The following is a 14,704-nucleotide window of genomic DNA, read 5'->3' as shown; positions in this document are numbered from 1 at the left end:
AGGAAGAACAGGTCTGTAGTCAACAAATGGGTGTAGCTGTGTTGTACCCTGTGACTATGGTAGCAACATGGGTATTTTTAACTTGGTAAATTACTTTATTTCCTACATGGTGTTAGAATAAAGAACAATTTTAAACACCATCAAATCATATCAATATATGTTATTTCAAGCCAGTTATTTGCTGTTACGTTATCAGTTTTGCTCAGCAGGTTCATCTTATCAACATCCAACATCTAACTGACATTTAAGTTTTGAGAGAAGACATGAAGAAGTCATGTGGCAGATAAAATCTATGGTTTACCTACTTCCTTTGAATTTGCTAATAGACAATCAGCAATAACACAACCAGCCCACACACGTTACAACAGGTCTGAAAGTAAAGACAACACTTCTTGCCAAACATCTTTATTCTTGTTAACCTGGGTGCAACAAGAAAGGAGGGATGAAGCTACAACTTTTGATCGTTTGTGTTTTTAAGTATTTGGTTCAAACCAATCAACAAGATGGGGAAAAACAGGTAAACTTTCTGAATTTGTGTTATTTTCAGGTTGCAGTTGGGGTATTGAATTGTCATTCAAAATCAAATTTATAAATATAATTATTTATATTATTATTTAAAAAAAGACTTTGTTGTAAAAAAAGACTTGTTTTGCCTTTTAGTGTAATGTTATGGTAAATACAGTATATGCTATTATGATACACTACAATGCAAGTCTTAAATGGTGATATTAAACTTATTTTAATTATTCGCAATAACAATTGAGGTTGGTTTGAAGGGTTTAAATGTTTTATAAGTACATTTTGTCAAATGTTTAACTATTAAAGCTGCACTGAGCAATTGTATACACCAGTAGGTCAGGAAATTGTATTTCAATTTCTTATTTAAAATGAAAAGTGGAAAGGTTTTACGTTTTGGGAAGTACTTTTATTCACTTCCTTAGAGTTAGATGAGACCGGTCGACACATGTCCAGCCGTTGCTCTGGTCAAAGGTAACATCTTACTATTGTCAAGAAAGTGATTTGAGCGTATTTCTCAAAATGTCAAACTATTCCCTTAAGAAGTAGGTAACTTGTGTTTCATTCTGATACTGTATGGAGAAGATACCCCACAAGCGACCATACCTTACCAAAATACTGTCACTCCTAATAAATTGGGCGAATAAGAAACATAACCATGTCAATTTCGGTCAGATGGCACCCTGCTCTGGGATTTAGGCTAATAATTATTACCTAGTGCGTAGTAGTACTTTTCTATTCTCTATTGTGCAACTATGGCAACACTGAACTGTATGCTGCTTCTTCTACTGCTACTTGACATACTGTAATGATTTCATTTTTATTTTGCAGCTGACAACAGAGGGAGTTACCCTTGATGTAAGTTACTGGAATTCCATTTACAATTCTTCTTATTATGAAGATGAACCATCTGCTCCTTGCAGTGTAACTCCGCCTGGATTTAATAGCTTGGGCCTGATGATCACCTTCATGGTCGTGTTTGTCCTCAGCCTGTTGGGCAACAGTGTAGTTGTCTATGTGGTGTGTTCTATGAAGAAAGGTAGAGCCAGCACAGATATCTACTTGATGCACCTGGCGATGGCAGACCTTCTCTTCTGTCTTACCCTCCCGTTCTGGGCCGTCAATGCTCACTTTGGTTGGATCTTTGGCAACTTCCTGTGCAAACTCCTGTCGGGCTTCCAGGAGGCATCGGTATACAGTGGTGTCTTCTTGCTGGTGTGCATCAGTGTTGACCGCCACTTTGCCATTGTGAGAGCTACACGTGTCCTGACCTCCCATCACCTGTTGGTGAAAGTGGTGTGCGGTATGGTGTGGCTGGTGGCCGGAGTGCTGTGCTTACCCGTGGCGATTCAAAGGGAGAGCCTGCATGCTGAAGACCTGGGCCAAACCATTTGCTATGAAAACCTAACCGGTGAAAGCAGTGACCACTGGCGTGTTGGCCTGCGTGTCATGCGCCACATTTTGGGCTTTTTCCTGCCACTGGTGGTGATGGCTGTCTGCTACGGCTGGATCTTGGTGACGCTGTTCAACGCACGCAATCGACAAAAGCAAAAGGTCATACGCGTCATCATGGCAGTGGTGTCAGCATTCGTTCTTTGCTGGCTGCCTTATAACATCACTGTCCTGATTGACACACTCATACGAGGCGGAACACTTCCAATGGAGACATGTGAAACTCGCTATACAGTGGAAATGGTGCTAAATGTGACCCAAGTGTTGGCCTTCATGCACTGTGCAGTGAATCCAGTGCTGTACGCCTTCATTGGGGAGAAGTTCCGTAACCAGCTGCTCTTAGCTCTGTACAAACACGGGATCATCAGCAAGAAGCTCCTGGTGGCTCACAGGAAGGGATCAGTCAACAGTGCAGGGAGCATTAAATCTAGAATCACCTCTGCTAGCATGTAAAAAACCCCCAAAAAACAGGGGTTAACAGCTAACCTTGCTCTGTATTTTTTGGAACCAGGCTAGCTGTTTCCCCCTGTTTTCAGTCTTTAGCTATGCTACTGGCAGCTGGCTGTAGCCTTATGTTGAATAGACAGGCATTCACGAATAACTCTCTGCAAAGAAAGTGAACAAGCTTATTTCCCAAAAATGTCGAAATATTTCTTTAAATCATGTCATCCCCAAATTCTGAACAAATATTACTAAGGACGTGCATGGTTCACATGTATGGTACTAAAGTTAAAATGGTATAGTCAAAACTTCAGCAGGATGTCTGCTTTAGGATCCTGTCACGACCCAGATGTGTCCCCTATAGCCTCAGAGAGCATTTGCAACAACAACAAAAAATCTTGCCTTAATGTCTTTTGATGCTAAGTGATTTCACCTCGTTTGAAGGGTAATTATTGAGCATAACAATTTTGGACTCAAGATCCTCAAAACAACCTCAAAAATATAAATCAGATGTGAAGCTATCAAAATAGTGAATGAGAAAGACGTGCAGCTATTGATACTTTGATCATGTGCCATCCTTTGTAACTTTGAGAACTGGTGCAATTATTGAAATTGTTTGTGTATGTTGTACAAAGCTTGTGTGTTTTTTCTTGGTAAGACAGTCCTTTATGTCTTTTAATAATGTCATTTTTCTTGTGTTTTTGATTGTGAGACACGGATGTGACTGGAGAGCCATCTTCTTATTTTGCAGTCTTTTCATAGAAACACTGTGAACCTGTTTTTTTTTTTTTTGTCCCTACTCCAGACATTAGTAGAAACATTTTTTTATCGTAATCAGAGATATCAAACTTTCAAACAGGAAGATGTGATGAAATCAGCTTTCTGTTTTCAAAAACAAGTGCTGTCTGTCTCTTTGATGAATGCTTTTCATTTGGCCACATCTCTAGGGTCTGTACAAACTGCATGTGCAGGAAACATACTGTATAACATTGTTCTTTGTAATCAATGCTATCATCTTAAAATGCTCAAGGTCTAGCAACTGTTTTCTAGATATGCTTTATCTGTTTATCGGAATCAGCACCTTGTATGTGCAGGTAGTACGTGTGGATATGGTGTGTGTGTGTGTGTGTGTGTGTGTGTGTGTGCGCGCGCGCGTGTGTGCAAACGCATTTGCATACCTGTGTGGGGAGCTCTGTGGCTGATATAAAGAAACAAAAGGGAGAAAGTGTCTTCATGAGAACTTGTGCAGCTGCCATACATGGAAAACAAATTACATGTAGGGGTTAGAATGATCATTGTCTAATCATATGAATTATTATGGTATTATCCTATTATTCTCTGTTGTTTCTGCAAAACTCATTACACTCTTCTGAACGATTTCTAATAGTTCTGTTTGGTTTTTTTAAAGTTTTTTTTAAAATGCATTTTCTAACATATATAACCCAACATGTATGTGTAGTGTAATTACAAATTCCCATTTAGCTAATATACAGTATTGAGCTTTTATGAGAAAATGGCTTAATAGTGCAAAAGTACACAAATAGTGTAGTGCAAATAAGCAAATGAAATGTATACTTGAGTTAAAATAAACCATTAAACCCAAAACCACGTGTGGTCTTTCCTCAGTCAAGTTGTGTGACACTTTGTTATTTCATTCATTAAATTGATTCTACTATCCGTGTATTACAGTTTAGTACTGAGGAGCAGGAAACAAGTGTATAAGGTAAGATTTTTGACTGTTCTCTCCAAGCAATAGGTAAAGAGTTGAAAGTAAAACATTGTAATCATGTTTCGGTTTTGGTCATCAACTCACTGTGAAGTTTATTGGTTAGAAACCTTTTTTCTGTTACTCTATCTGATGCTTTCTTATGCTGCCCACGTTCGGGCCACGTTCCTGTTTGTGTGCTGGTGTACTGCTAATTCCCATAGTTCAAGGTTACTGTATTGTCATTGCACAACACAGGGTTGCACAACGAAATTCAGCTGACGTTGTGTAATATTAATTTAGGCTATCATATGCACTAAGAAAATTAAATGTCACCAAACTAGTATTTACCATGTCACAAGCCATGCCAAATAGAAAGGAAAAAGTTATTAAAAGAACTGAATAATAATAATAAGAAGAAAAAGGCAAAAACACACAGACTGTTAACTCAGTGTCAGTTGTGTCTGTGAGTAGATGTAGGAATAATATGTTGAATAACTGTTTTATGATGTGAAATAACTGGGAATACTGATGACTCATGGCTTAAGTGCACTCAGAGACTGGCCAGTCATTTTTTTTATTAAGTTTTCCCATTGGAAGTCTTTGCTCTGAACAAAGAAAAGTGAGAAGAGGAGATGACCTCAAAATGTCTCACACGTCAACTTTATATCTGATCAAAATAATTAGAAGCAAATAGAGGAAGTACAGTTTTCAGGAAACATACTCTGCACATTTTTCTCTTATTTAACAATTCACGTCACCTATTTAACAAATGTGCTTTTTTTATGTTGTCTGTCAAGGTGTTCTATTTTGTATTATCATTATACAATATTACTATTTTTATCAATTACAAAAAATGTCAAAAATGCATTGCCACTCTTTCTATGACCCTCTGATCTTATAGCCTGTAATAGTGAACAACAGACAAGAATGAATGCTTCTTAAAGGATCTTCTGACTACAAAACCATATCAGGTTCATTTAAAAAAAGAAAAAAGAGTAATGCAGTGGTTTGGTACCGGAGTCTGCCCTGTGATTTTACATGATGTTATGAAATTATGAAATCACTCATCTTTCCCTCTGAGTACTCAGATTAAAGGACAATTCAGGCGCAAAATGAACCTAGGGGTTAATAACACATGTGTACCGAGTCAAAATTACATTTAAGCATAATTCCTTATATTTTTATGTTTTATTTCTACTTTAATTCTCTCACAAATGGTGAAAGGGAGTTTTTCTCATTTCCACATGTAGAAATCTGATTCACAAAGTCTGGAACATAATGTGAGCACTGTTTGTCTGAACAGATAGGGGCTACAAGCTCACCCTTAAACTATCTCTAGTTTTCCCATGCCAGTTAAGATGTAACTGGGGGGGTGAAAGTCGTACATGGAGGAGGAGGTGAGATGGCTCCGAGATGTCTCTTGTGTTTTTCCTGATTGGCTTCATGTGTATCAGACTGCCTGTAAAAATTGTAGCGTCATAATAAGCCAAGTGCGTGTGTGCTGTCACTCTGAAGATGCATATAAGCCTAGTGTTCTGTTCACTCATTTGAGGGACTGACTCCACACTGGGCTGCTGTGCCTTTTGTGAAATCATGTTGCTCCTGTATTTGCAAATATATATTTTTAATAAAATACAAAAACTACCTTGGTTTAGTTTTGACTGTCTTATTTGTTTCACGTTACTAAACTCTCAAACCTTTACCCCTGCTGCAAAGGAAACTTCCACTACAGTACACATATGTTATTAACCCCTAGGTTCATTTTGCGCCGGAATTGTCCTTTAAGCCATTCCATATCGTAGGCCCAAGGCCCTTCTGCCAGAAGATGGAGCCGTTTTCCACCAAATCATTCAGTCACTGAATCATTGAACCTGTTAGGGTGGGACAACTTATATCTTTTAATACTTACTAGTACATAATGATTGGTGACATCAGGTAGCCTAATTTGTTACATAGCTCTGCCAACTTTCACCTGAGCAGAGGTCTAATTAGCATGAAAACACCTGCGAGGGCAGACAGTACTGGAGCAAGTATTCACACAAGCCCGTTTGCCATGTCAAAATACTAAAAGTATTTCAAGTAATATACTCAATATATTAGTGGATTGTTATTTCTGATGCATTAATGCTAGGGTACAGTAGCAGTTTACTGCTGTAGCTGGTAAAGCTTAAGCAAATTCTTAACAAGACCTACTTTTTCCTAATGGTGGATTAATGTAGCGGAATAGAAAGTAGGCCGACATTAATTACCCCTGAAATGTTGTGGAGTAGAATGATAAACTGACATTGGGTTTCCTCCACCTGAATTGTTGTACCTTCTTTAAGAATCCGAATCTCACTCCAGCTGTTTGTTGACAGTTGGTAACCCTGGCCAAAGCCGGTCTACAAAAGCCGTTCCACTCCCTATTCAGTTCTCTTAATACATCCATCATTCAGCCCCATTGTACCGAATTTGGTTGCAGTTCCACCAGAGTTCCACTGGGGGTGATCGCGGTCCAGTGCAAAATGAATGGGACTCTATGGAGCTAGACGGCTAAATTTCTCTCTTTCGCCCGATTGTCGTTTTTGCAAGTTCAACATGGGTTATAGGTCGAAAGTTGAATGAACGAGTACTTATGTCCTTTTGATTTCTTACAGGGGGAGTTGTTGTAGCCCATAACACGCTAGCATTCTGCTAATGGATGCTGATTGGTCAGTGAAGGTCTGATTACGATCGGAGATCCCGCTTGACGGCATCCGAAGCAGAGCCTGAATGTCAGAGTGAATATTTCGGCGTGGTCTTTAGCAAACCTCTTTCTAGCACATGTATTAACAGGGAGAGCCTAACCTGTTAGCTGTGTTGTCGATGCCTCGAGAGAACAAAGGAAGCGACTCAGAGCTTCCCGTAAAGCAGTATCTCCGGCCGTATATGTGTATGACGTCATTGACATTTTAAAAGGCTTTTTAGAACAAAAAAACGACTTTAAAAAAATCTGACACCCAGCACTGTGTATTTTCTTAGCCTCCCCTTTGGAATGCAACATTCAAATTACTAGACTAAAAATTATATCCTGAGAAAAGTGGATTTTGAGGGGTATAGCTCCATAGAGTCCCATTCATTCTGCACTGGCCTGTTAGCGCCCCCTATATGGACCTCTGCTGGAACTGCAACCAGTTCAGAAGCCGGAAGTAATGAGGGAGTGGAACTTCTTCCTATATTAGAAATTCTTTGCCCTGGCTCAGGTTTCATGACTGTTTTCTTTTTCTTGCTACAACCATTTTATACTACAGCATATGGTCTGGCTACAACCAGGGTCCAAAATTAGCACCAGCCAAATGCTGCTAAAATATGCAAATGGCTGTAAGATTTGCATCACTCACCAGCCCAAAAACAGTGGTAATTTATTGAGTGGCTAATAAAATTTGAACATTTACTAGCCATTTGTCTGGAGGACGAAAAAGTAAAATTTGAACCCTGGCTCCACCCAAAGACTACAACACACAACACTCACACATTTTTAAGCAGCCCCCCCCCTCCAGGAGGCGTGGTCTAGCCTGTACGTAGGCGGATATCATGTTACCATAGTAACAGCAGAGTCACAGCTTACCTGTTGACGCCATGGATGTATTAAGACCATACTGTCTATGATTAAGACACGCTCTGCAGTAGCTAACTAGCTAGCTAGCTGTGAATAAAGTGGCCTGCTGATCATTTCTGTTAACCAGTGAGCTAGAGTGCTTACTTCAGCAGCATTAAGGTAATCGAGATGTATAGTGAAGGATGATATTCCAGAGCGCATGTCTGAGGTTTTCCAAACAAGGTAACATTAGCGGTCAGAGCCACTGAAAAAATACCATAAAGCTTGACTGCCGCAGTAATGCTTCCGTTTTCTTTTCAAAATAAAGTAGTTTATTGAGGCCAGCTGTTTTGATAGTGAACAGAAAACCAGTACCTTATCCTTTTTATTATACTTTTTGAAACTGTTTTAGTGCTTTGTAAATCTGTTATTATCACATGAGTCTTGCTGAAGAGCAAATATGCCTTAAAATTGTTGAAACTTTAATTTAAGAAAATATTTATGTGGAGCCTGTCTGTATGCCATTAGACATATGTGTATGTCGTATGTACGACAAAAAACCTATATGTGATAAATATACATCCATGGGGTTTCCACATCAATATTTTTTGTACCATGGGCCCATAATATCCATGCGTGGGCCCCAGGGACTCTGTAAAATACTCATTACTCCGTTGAATATTTGTCACATACGTATGCTTTGCTAGTGTTAATGGTATTACTTCGAATGTAAAAACCTCACACGAGACGAGAGCCAACTTCTTTGTTTTTAACACAAAAAGTATTTAGTTATTTATTTCAAACACTGCGTGCTGTAATTGTGAAAGGGAAACCCTGACACCGGAAGTCGCAATGCAACAAAAAGCGATAACTTACCACGTTATCGTCAGCCTTCGTCTATGACGAGTAAACTAATGTTAATATTTTTGTAAAATGCGCTCCAATTACGGTACTAAGATAACGTTAATATAGTCTGACCTTACAGGTGGAGATACACTTATACCTGCACTAAAAAGTATTATTAGGTTTCACGTCTTTGTTATCTGCTAACTATCGTCAGCTTATCTCACGTTAGTTAGCTAGCTAGGTAAACAGGGGTTGACGTGAGTCATGTACTTTCCTTGACATTTAACTGTAACGTTAGTTGTTTTGTAGTCCGTTTCCTGCAGGGTCTGAAGAAGGTAACGTTAGGATGTCGAATGATCTTGCTGGTGTGTGGGAGGTGGCACTGAGCGATGGAGTCCACAGGATAGAGTTTGAACACGGCACGACCACCGGGAAAAGGGTCATCTACGTTGATGGAAAGGTATGGCTCATGATCTTTAGTAATGCAGTATTTAATTATGACCCCTTTTATGAACGACAGCTTCTCATTACAAGGTCAGCTGTTAATGTTTTGATTTCACATCACACTGCAGGAGATACTGAGACGGGACTGGATGTTCAAACTTGTGGGGAAGGAGGCGTTCAGTGTGGGCAAATCAGAGACCAAAGCAACCATCAACATTGATGCAGTCAGCGGGTTTGCCTATGAGTACACCTTGGAGATCAACGGGAAGAGCTTGAAGAAGTACATGGAGAACCGATCAAAGGTCACCAGCACCTGGGTTCTCAACTTGGACGGCACTGACTGCAGGGTGGTCCTGGGTGAGAGCCTCACTTGTGTTTGTATATTATACACCCACTGTCCTCAACATCTAGTTATTCATGTCATGTCATCGCTTATTATGATGATATACCTTACAGTATAGTCTATGGGTTCATTTGTTTGTCCACTTAATCAATCAGGATGGAAATCAGATTGATATTTAGCAAAGTGTGACTTCTGCCCCTTCAGAACTACCCACTAATATTATGTCGGAGCTGAGGTTAAGCTCTTTAACAGCTTTAAGCCCTAAACCATCTTCAGCCACCTCTGGCATCTGAGCAAGTTAATCCATTTAATAAGTATGCTGCTTACAGTAGATTAGGATGCATGCCACCTGAAGCATGTGCAACACATAAGAAGTACTGTACATTAGCGTGCCATAAACGCATGTTTTTCCTAGCTAGGTGTATGGAAGACTTGGGTGCACATATTTGGAGGGGGGGTTTAGTACGGAAGAGGATTAGGGCCACTGGTGAAAAATGTATTGTGAGTTCAGAATTCTGAGAATAAAGTCAGAATTCTGACTTTAAACTCAGAATTCTGAGAATTAAGTCAGACCTCAAATACATTTTTCACCAGTGGCCCTAATCCTCTTCTGTAGTTTAGGGATCCTCCCTCAAAATCTTTTGAAATTTTTCAATAAAAAAACATATGCAATTTTTGACCATTATTATTACCATATCTGCATCTCAAACGTTGGAAAAGCTAGAGCTGATAATACATAAATACCTCTCAAAAAACTTAAAGACAAAACTCGCTAAGGAAATCCACTGGGGACCATCTACAGTCATTAGACCTGAGAAAAGTCACTTAGTTAGTTTTGAGGCTCACATTGATTTTACATTCATTCGACTTACGTGATGCCCAAAAGGACTTGGATGTTGCGTCTAAGCCTTATATGGAAAACCCTGGCAATAAATATGCATACATCTCAACAGTAAAAGACTGTAAATAATTCACCGAAGTGGCAGAAATATGTCGGTGTGATCTGCAGTAGCAGCATCACACATAAATCTTTGTGGCATCATGGTCACCAAGTTAGCTGTTGTTGATAATAACATAACTTGTCAACATGTTGTCATCAGAACCACTAAACCAGCTTAATGTTGCTTGTGTGTGGTGTTCTGGGAGGCCGTTAGTCTTTCTACTTGTGCCATAGAAACGTTAGATGGGACATTTGATGTAGATCAAGTTAGGGATGTCCCGATCGGATCGGAGCCGATATGGGCATCAGGAGATTCTATACCATTCTGAGTAGAAGTTTATTTTATATGTAAGTTTTACAAAAATACTAACTGCACTAAGTTAAATGTATTAAGCTGAAGGAATCTTTTGGTTATTTTATTATTTTTAAACAAAAAAAGTTTGCAGAATTATTATCTAGGCAAATCTACTGTAAATATCGGATAGAGACTCTGCATGGGCAGATATTCAATATTTAAAAAATCGGCTCAGGATCGGGGTACAAAAAAGCTGATTGGGACATCCTAGATCAAATCATGCTTTTTCTTTGCAATTTCAACTCACCGGTAGCTTTCGGTACCCTCAGAGGGATTAAGCGTCTACGTTCATACACAATCAGGGTTACAAACATTGTACTTTCAGAATGAAAAAGAAGGAAATAAGATTTTCAGGGAGTGGCCATTTCCTCTTTTATGATTTGATTTAGTGCTGTGATAATAATTATCTTAAAGATCCCATGGCATGAAAACTTTATGAGGTTTTTTTAACATGAATATGCGTTCCCCCAGCCTGCCTATGGTCCCCCAGAGACTAGAAATGGTGATAGGTGTAAACTGAGCCCTGGGTATCCTGCTCTGCCTTTGAGAAAATGAAAGCTCAGATGGGCCGATCTGGAATCTTCTCCTTATGAGGTCATAAGGAGCAAGATTACCTCCCCTTTCTCTGCTTTGCCCACCCAGAGAATTTGGCCCCCCCATGAGAGAGAGACATCATGGCTTTCAAACGAGCAAAGTGGCAGTTGGTCAAGGCCACACCCCCACCCTCCACCTTGCCCCCCCTCTCTCCTCCTCAATAGCTACAGACCCAGAAATGGCACATCCTAAGGAAAGCTCATTGTGGGACTGGCTCTAGTGGCTGTAATTCTGCACCAAGGCTGAATTTCGGGAAAGAGACTTCAGATACAGTATTAGGGGATCACTAAGGCCTATATAAAAGAGACTATAGATACAGTATTGGGGGACCACCAAGGTCTATATAAAAGAGACTTCAGATACAGTATTAGGGGACCACCAAGGCCTATATAAAAGAGACTATAGATACAGTATTGGGGGACCACCAAGGTCTATATAAAAGAGACTTCAGATACAGTATTAGGGGACCACTGAGGTCTATATAAAAGCATCCAAAGAGCACCATGTCATGGGACCTTTAACTCAGTTCAGCTGGAAGTTTCCCAATTAAATAAAAAAAGTTCTCAGAGAGATTACTGAAATACTGCCAACCAAGTTTTATTTACAGATTTACACAGATATAAATACTGTATGTGAATAACTTGATTTACATTGCCCACAGTTTGTAAGCATATATACACTTTAACTATTATTATGTATTTCAAAAGAGGGTGGATATTCTGGATATCCTTTCTATTCTTAGATGATCTATGTGTCAGGGAAAGCCTGCATGTGATCCACAGAACAGATACCAACCAGGGCATTGCTCTCTAATTGTTCTCTTGTTCTGGGACACCACCTGATGATCACATCAACTCAGACATTCTCACGCCATTCTAACAGCATCAGAAACAAATGGCTCAAACATGGCTGTGCACTCCTTGGGACTGGTTTAGCAACTTTTAACTGGCAGTCACATCACATGCTTTTATTGCCTAACAGTGGTGTGTTTCATTGATTCAGTGTCTGTTTTAAGTTCTTTAATTTCTTATGTTAAACAGCTGTTTGTATAGATTTGTTTCTGTATTTATTGTTTATTTCATATTCATGTTTAATGTGCTTGTTTGTTATGCATGCACCAATCTCCAAAGCAAATTCCTCGTTAAGTGTAACTTAAGTGTGGCAAGAAGCCTTTTTTCTGATTCTTATTCTGATTTCAGAGAAAGACACCATGGATGTTTGGTGTAATGGACAAAACATTGAGACTGCAGTAAGTACAGCAACAGTAATGGATACTGATTTGTTATGCAATAAAATGACACACCACTCAATTAAAAAAATCATATTTTAAAAGGAACACGCCGACTTATTGGGACTTCAGCTTATTCACCGTAACCCCCAGAGTTAGACAAGTCCATACATACCCCTCTCATCTCCGTGCGTGTTGGAACTCTGTCTGACGCCCCCACCGCTAGCCTAGCTTAGCACAGATCCTGGAGGTAACTACTAGCCCGATACAGCACAAAATAACGCCAACATGTTCCTGTCTACATGCTGTGATTTGTATAGTCACAGGGTGTACAAATAACAAGGTCACTATGCTTTTACTATCTAGTAATTGTTGACTCTATTACTCCAACTCTGAGCGAACTCTCTGCTCCTCACCACGGGGCTTCAGGTGCTGCGAGCAAATCACTCCGCCCAAGTAGCAGAAGTAGCAGTGCTTCGCCTTTCTGAGAATATAGTCCCCAGTTTGTATACGGTTAGAAGACGGCTGTGTCTCATGTGACCTTGTTATTTGTACACGCTGTGACTTTACAAATCCCAACATGTAAATAGGAACATGTTGGCGTTATTTTGTCACTTATTGGGAGCAGTAGGCTAGTTGGAACCGGTTACCTCCAGGATCTGTGCTAGGCTAAGCTAGCGCTGCGGTCGTCAGACAGAGTTACAGCACGCACGGAGATGAGAAGGGTATGTATGGACTTGTCCAACTCTGGGGGATACGGTGAATAAGCTGAAGTCCCAATAAGTCGGCGTGTTCCTTTTTAATTGTGGCGTCAAGGGAAATCAACAGTTGAGAATGCTTGTCTCCTAAAGTCAGAAACCCTAGCACGATAAACATTACGACTCCTATGGGTAGAAAGCCTCAAACAGCCTGTGGTTCTACAGACGTCATATGCGTATAGAGCAGCTCCAAAGCCGACAATATGGAAATGAACGATTGCTTTTCTCCGTCCGCTCTTTTTGTCCCGATTTGCACCTGCAGGGGGAGTTTGTGGACGACGGCACAGAAACGCATTTCACACTCGGAGACCACAACTGCTGCGTGAAGGCCGTGAGCAGCGGGAAGAGACGAGACGGGATCATTCACACGCTGCTCGTGGATGGCACAGAGATAGCTGAATGCACAGAGTGACCGCATGTGTGTTTACATTTGTATGAAAGCAGAGACGCGGTTCATACGTGTGACTTGGTATCTATGTGAAATAGAGGCAGAGTGTAGAGTAGAGTTGGGGACCAATTGGCAGAAATACGCGCTCCTGTGTTTTGGTGGCCATGCTGTGCAGGGTATATTAGCCATGTATTGGTCCTGTAAGGGTTGTTCTGTAATTAATATATTATAGTAAGGGTTGAAGACAGGACCTGCAGTCTGGGCAGTTTTACAAAAGATGTTGCAGCTATACCTTTCAGCCTCAAAAAGGGATTTAGCATCTCAAAATGCAAGTTCACACTGAAAACACTTTTTTGAGTTGTAAACTGGTACTGTACATTGATATAAATGCTATCCATTTCAGTAATATGATCAGCGTTAGAGGCCAGACGTGCCATATTTATTTGACTCAGCCTAGCTCGGTTTGCCCTGTGGCTGTTGACATTTTGCAGCTGGCGTTCACTTAGGGGATAGTGGATAGGCCTGAGATTGTCTTGATTCAGAGACGTTCTGCACCGGTTGTCATTTCGGAGAAAACAAGCCACTTTACAGATAAGCAGCAAACTCCAGACTCCACCTGTTCTCCCTGCTCTTCATGCTCGCTTTCTTGTATTTTTCAATATTGCGCAGTAGGAGAATTAGCAGGCCACGAGATTATTCCTTCCATTCTCAGAAGTAGTCATTGTGTAGTACTACGTTGATGTGTTGGTCTTTCTGTGATTGGTCCAGCCAGTTGATATTACAGTAATATGTAATTAGCTTTTGGCAGACTGCTGAAGATGTGTCAAACGTTCTAGGGTACATTGTATACAACTGAAACGCTGAAGTTTCATAGACAATCATTAGGAAGTGACATTGTTGCCAGTAATAAATCATATAGACAGCTGAAGCAAATCACTGATATCCAGACAAATTTTGGAGACTGTGTTATTGTCAGAGATGTGTGGAATCCTGTTGTGCTGTCAAATTATTAGTCTTTTTTTTTTTGATGTTGTGGTGACACAGAATGTAAGCTTTTTTTATAAAGTCATGTTCAGAAATTAAAGATTGAAAAGGTTTCCATTGTATCTCAAATGCTTTCATTTTGAAAAGAGGG

At 40.0% G+C, this 14,704-nt stretch overlaps 2 protein-coding genes across 4 annotated transcripts; both read left to right on the top strand.

The window, feature by feature from the left end:
• The first annotated feature begins 351 nt into the window (after window positions 1-351).
• cxcr2 (chemokine (C-X-C motif) receptor 2) lies at window positions 352-4,007 on the top strand. The gene is made up of 2 exons (XM_039817236.1): window positions 352-517; window positions 1,348-4,007. The coding sequence occupies exons 1-2, from the start codon at window positions 443-445 to the stop codon at window positions 2,419-2,421; spliced, it is 1,149 nt and encodes a 382-aa protein (XP_039673170.1). The 5' UTR covers window positions 352-442; the 3' UTR covers window positions 2,422-4,007.
• Window positions 4,008-7,741: 3,734 nt separating this feature from the next.
• Window positions 7,742-14,666, top strand: faima (Fas apoptotic inhibitory molecule a). 3 transcript variants are annotated; one of them, XM_039818853.1, is made up of 5 exons: window positions 7,742-7,853; window positions 8,829-8,979; window positions 9,092-9,320; window positions 12,395-12,444; window positions 13,444-14,666. In XM_039818853.1, the coding sequence occupies exons 2-5, from the start codon at window positions 8,866-8,868 to the stop codon at window positions 13,591-13,593; spliced, it is 543 nt and encodes a 180-aa protein (XP_039674787.1). In that variant the 5' UTR covers window positions 7,742-7,853; window positions 8,829-8,865; the 3' UTR covers window positions 13,594-14,666. The 3 variants fall into 3 exon arrangements, with proteins under 3 accessions (XP_039674787.1, XP_039674785.1, XP_039674786.1); XM_039818851.1 differs by having other exon boundaries at window positions 7,755-7,916; XM_039818852.1 differs by lacking the exon at window positions 7,742-7,853 and adding an exon at window positions 8,516-8,658.
• Window positions 14,667-14,704: the final 38 nt, after the last annotated feature.

Source organism: Perca fluviatilis, chromosome 12 (assembly GCF_010015445.1).
Source record: "Perca fluviatilis chromosome 12, GENO_Pfluv_1.0, whole genome shotgun sequence".
In the NCBI taxonomy this organism is placed as follows: domain Eukaryota; kingdom Metazoa; phylum Chordata; class Actinopteri; order Perciformes; family Percidae; genus Perca; species Perca fluviatilis.
This window is presented reverse-complemented; position numbering and strand designations above follow the sequence as displayed.

Excerpts from the sequence above, each read along its gene's own strand:
- faima (XM_039818851.1), top strand. The coding sequence starts at position 7,894 with ATGTCTGAGGTTTTCCAAACAAG. Across the intron at positions 7,917-8,828 it reads TCTGAGGTTTTCCAAACAAG|TCCGTTTCCTGCAGGGTCTG; the intron begins GTAACATTAGCG and ends GTTGTTTTGTAG. Across the intron at positions 12,445-13,443 it reads GACAAAACATTGAGACTGCA|GGGGAGTTTGTGGACGACGG; the intron begins GTAAGTACAGCA and ends TTGCACCTGCAG.
- cxcr2 (XM_039817236.1), top strand. The coding sequence starts at position 443 with ATGAAGCTACAACTTTTGATCGTTTGTGTTTTTAAGTATTTGGTTCAA. Across the intron at positions 518-1,347 it reads AACAAGATGGGGAAAAACAG|CTGACAACAGAGGGAGTTAC; the intron begins GTAAACTTTCTG and ends TTTATTTTGCAG.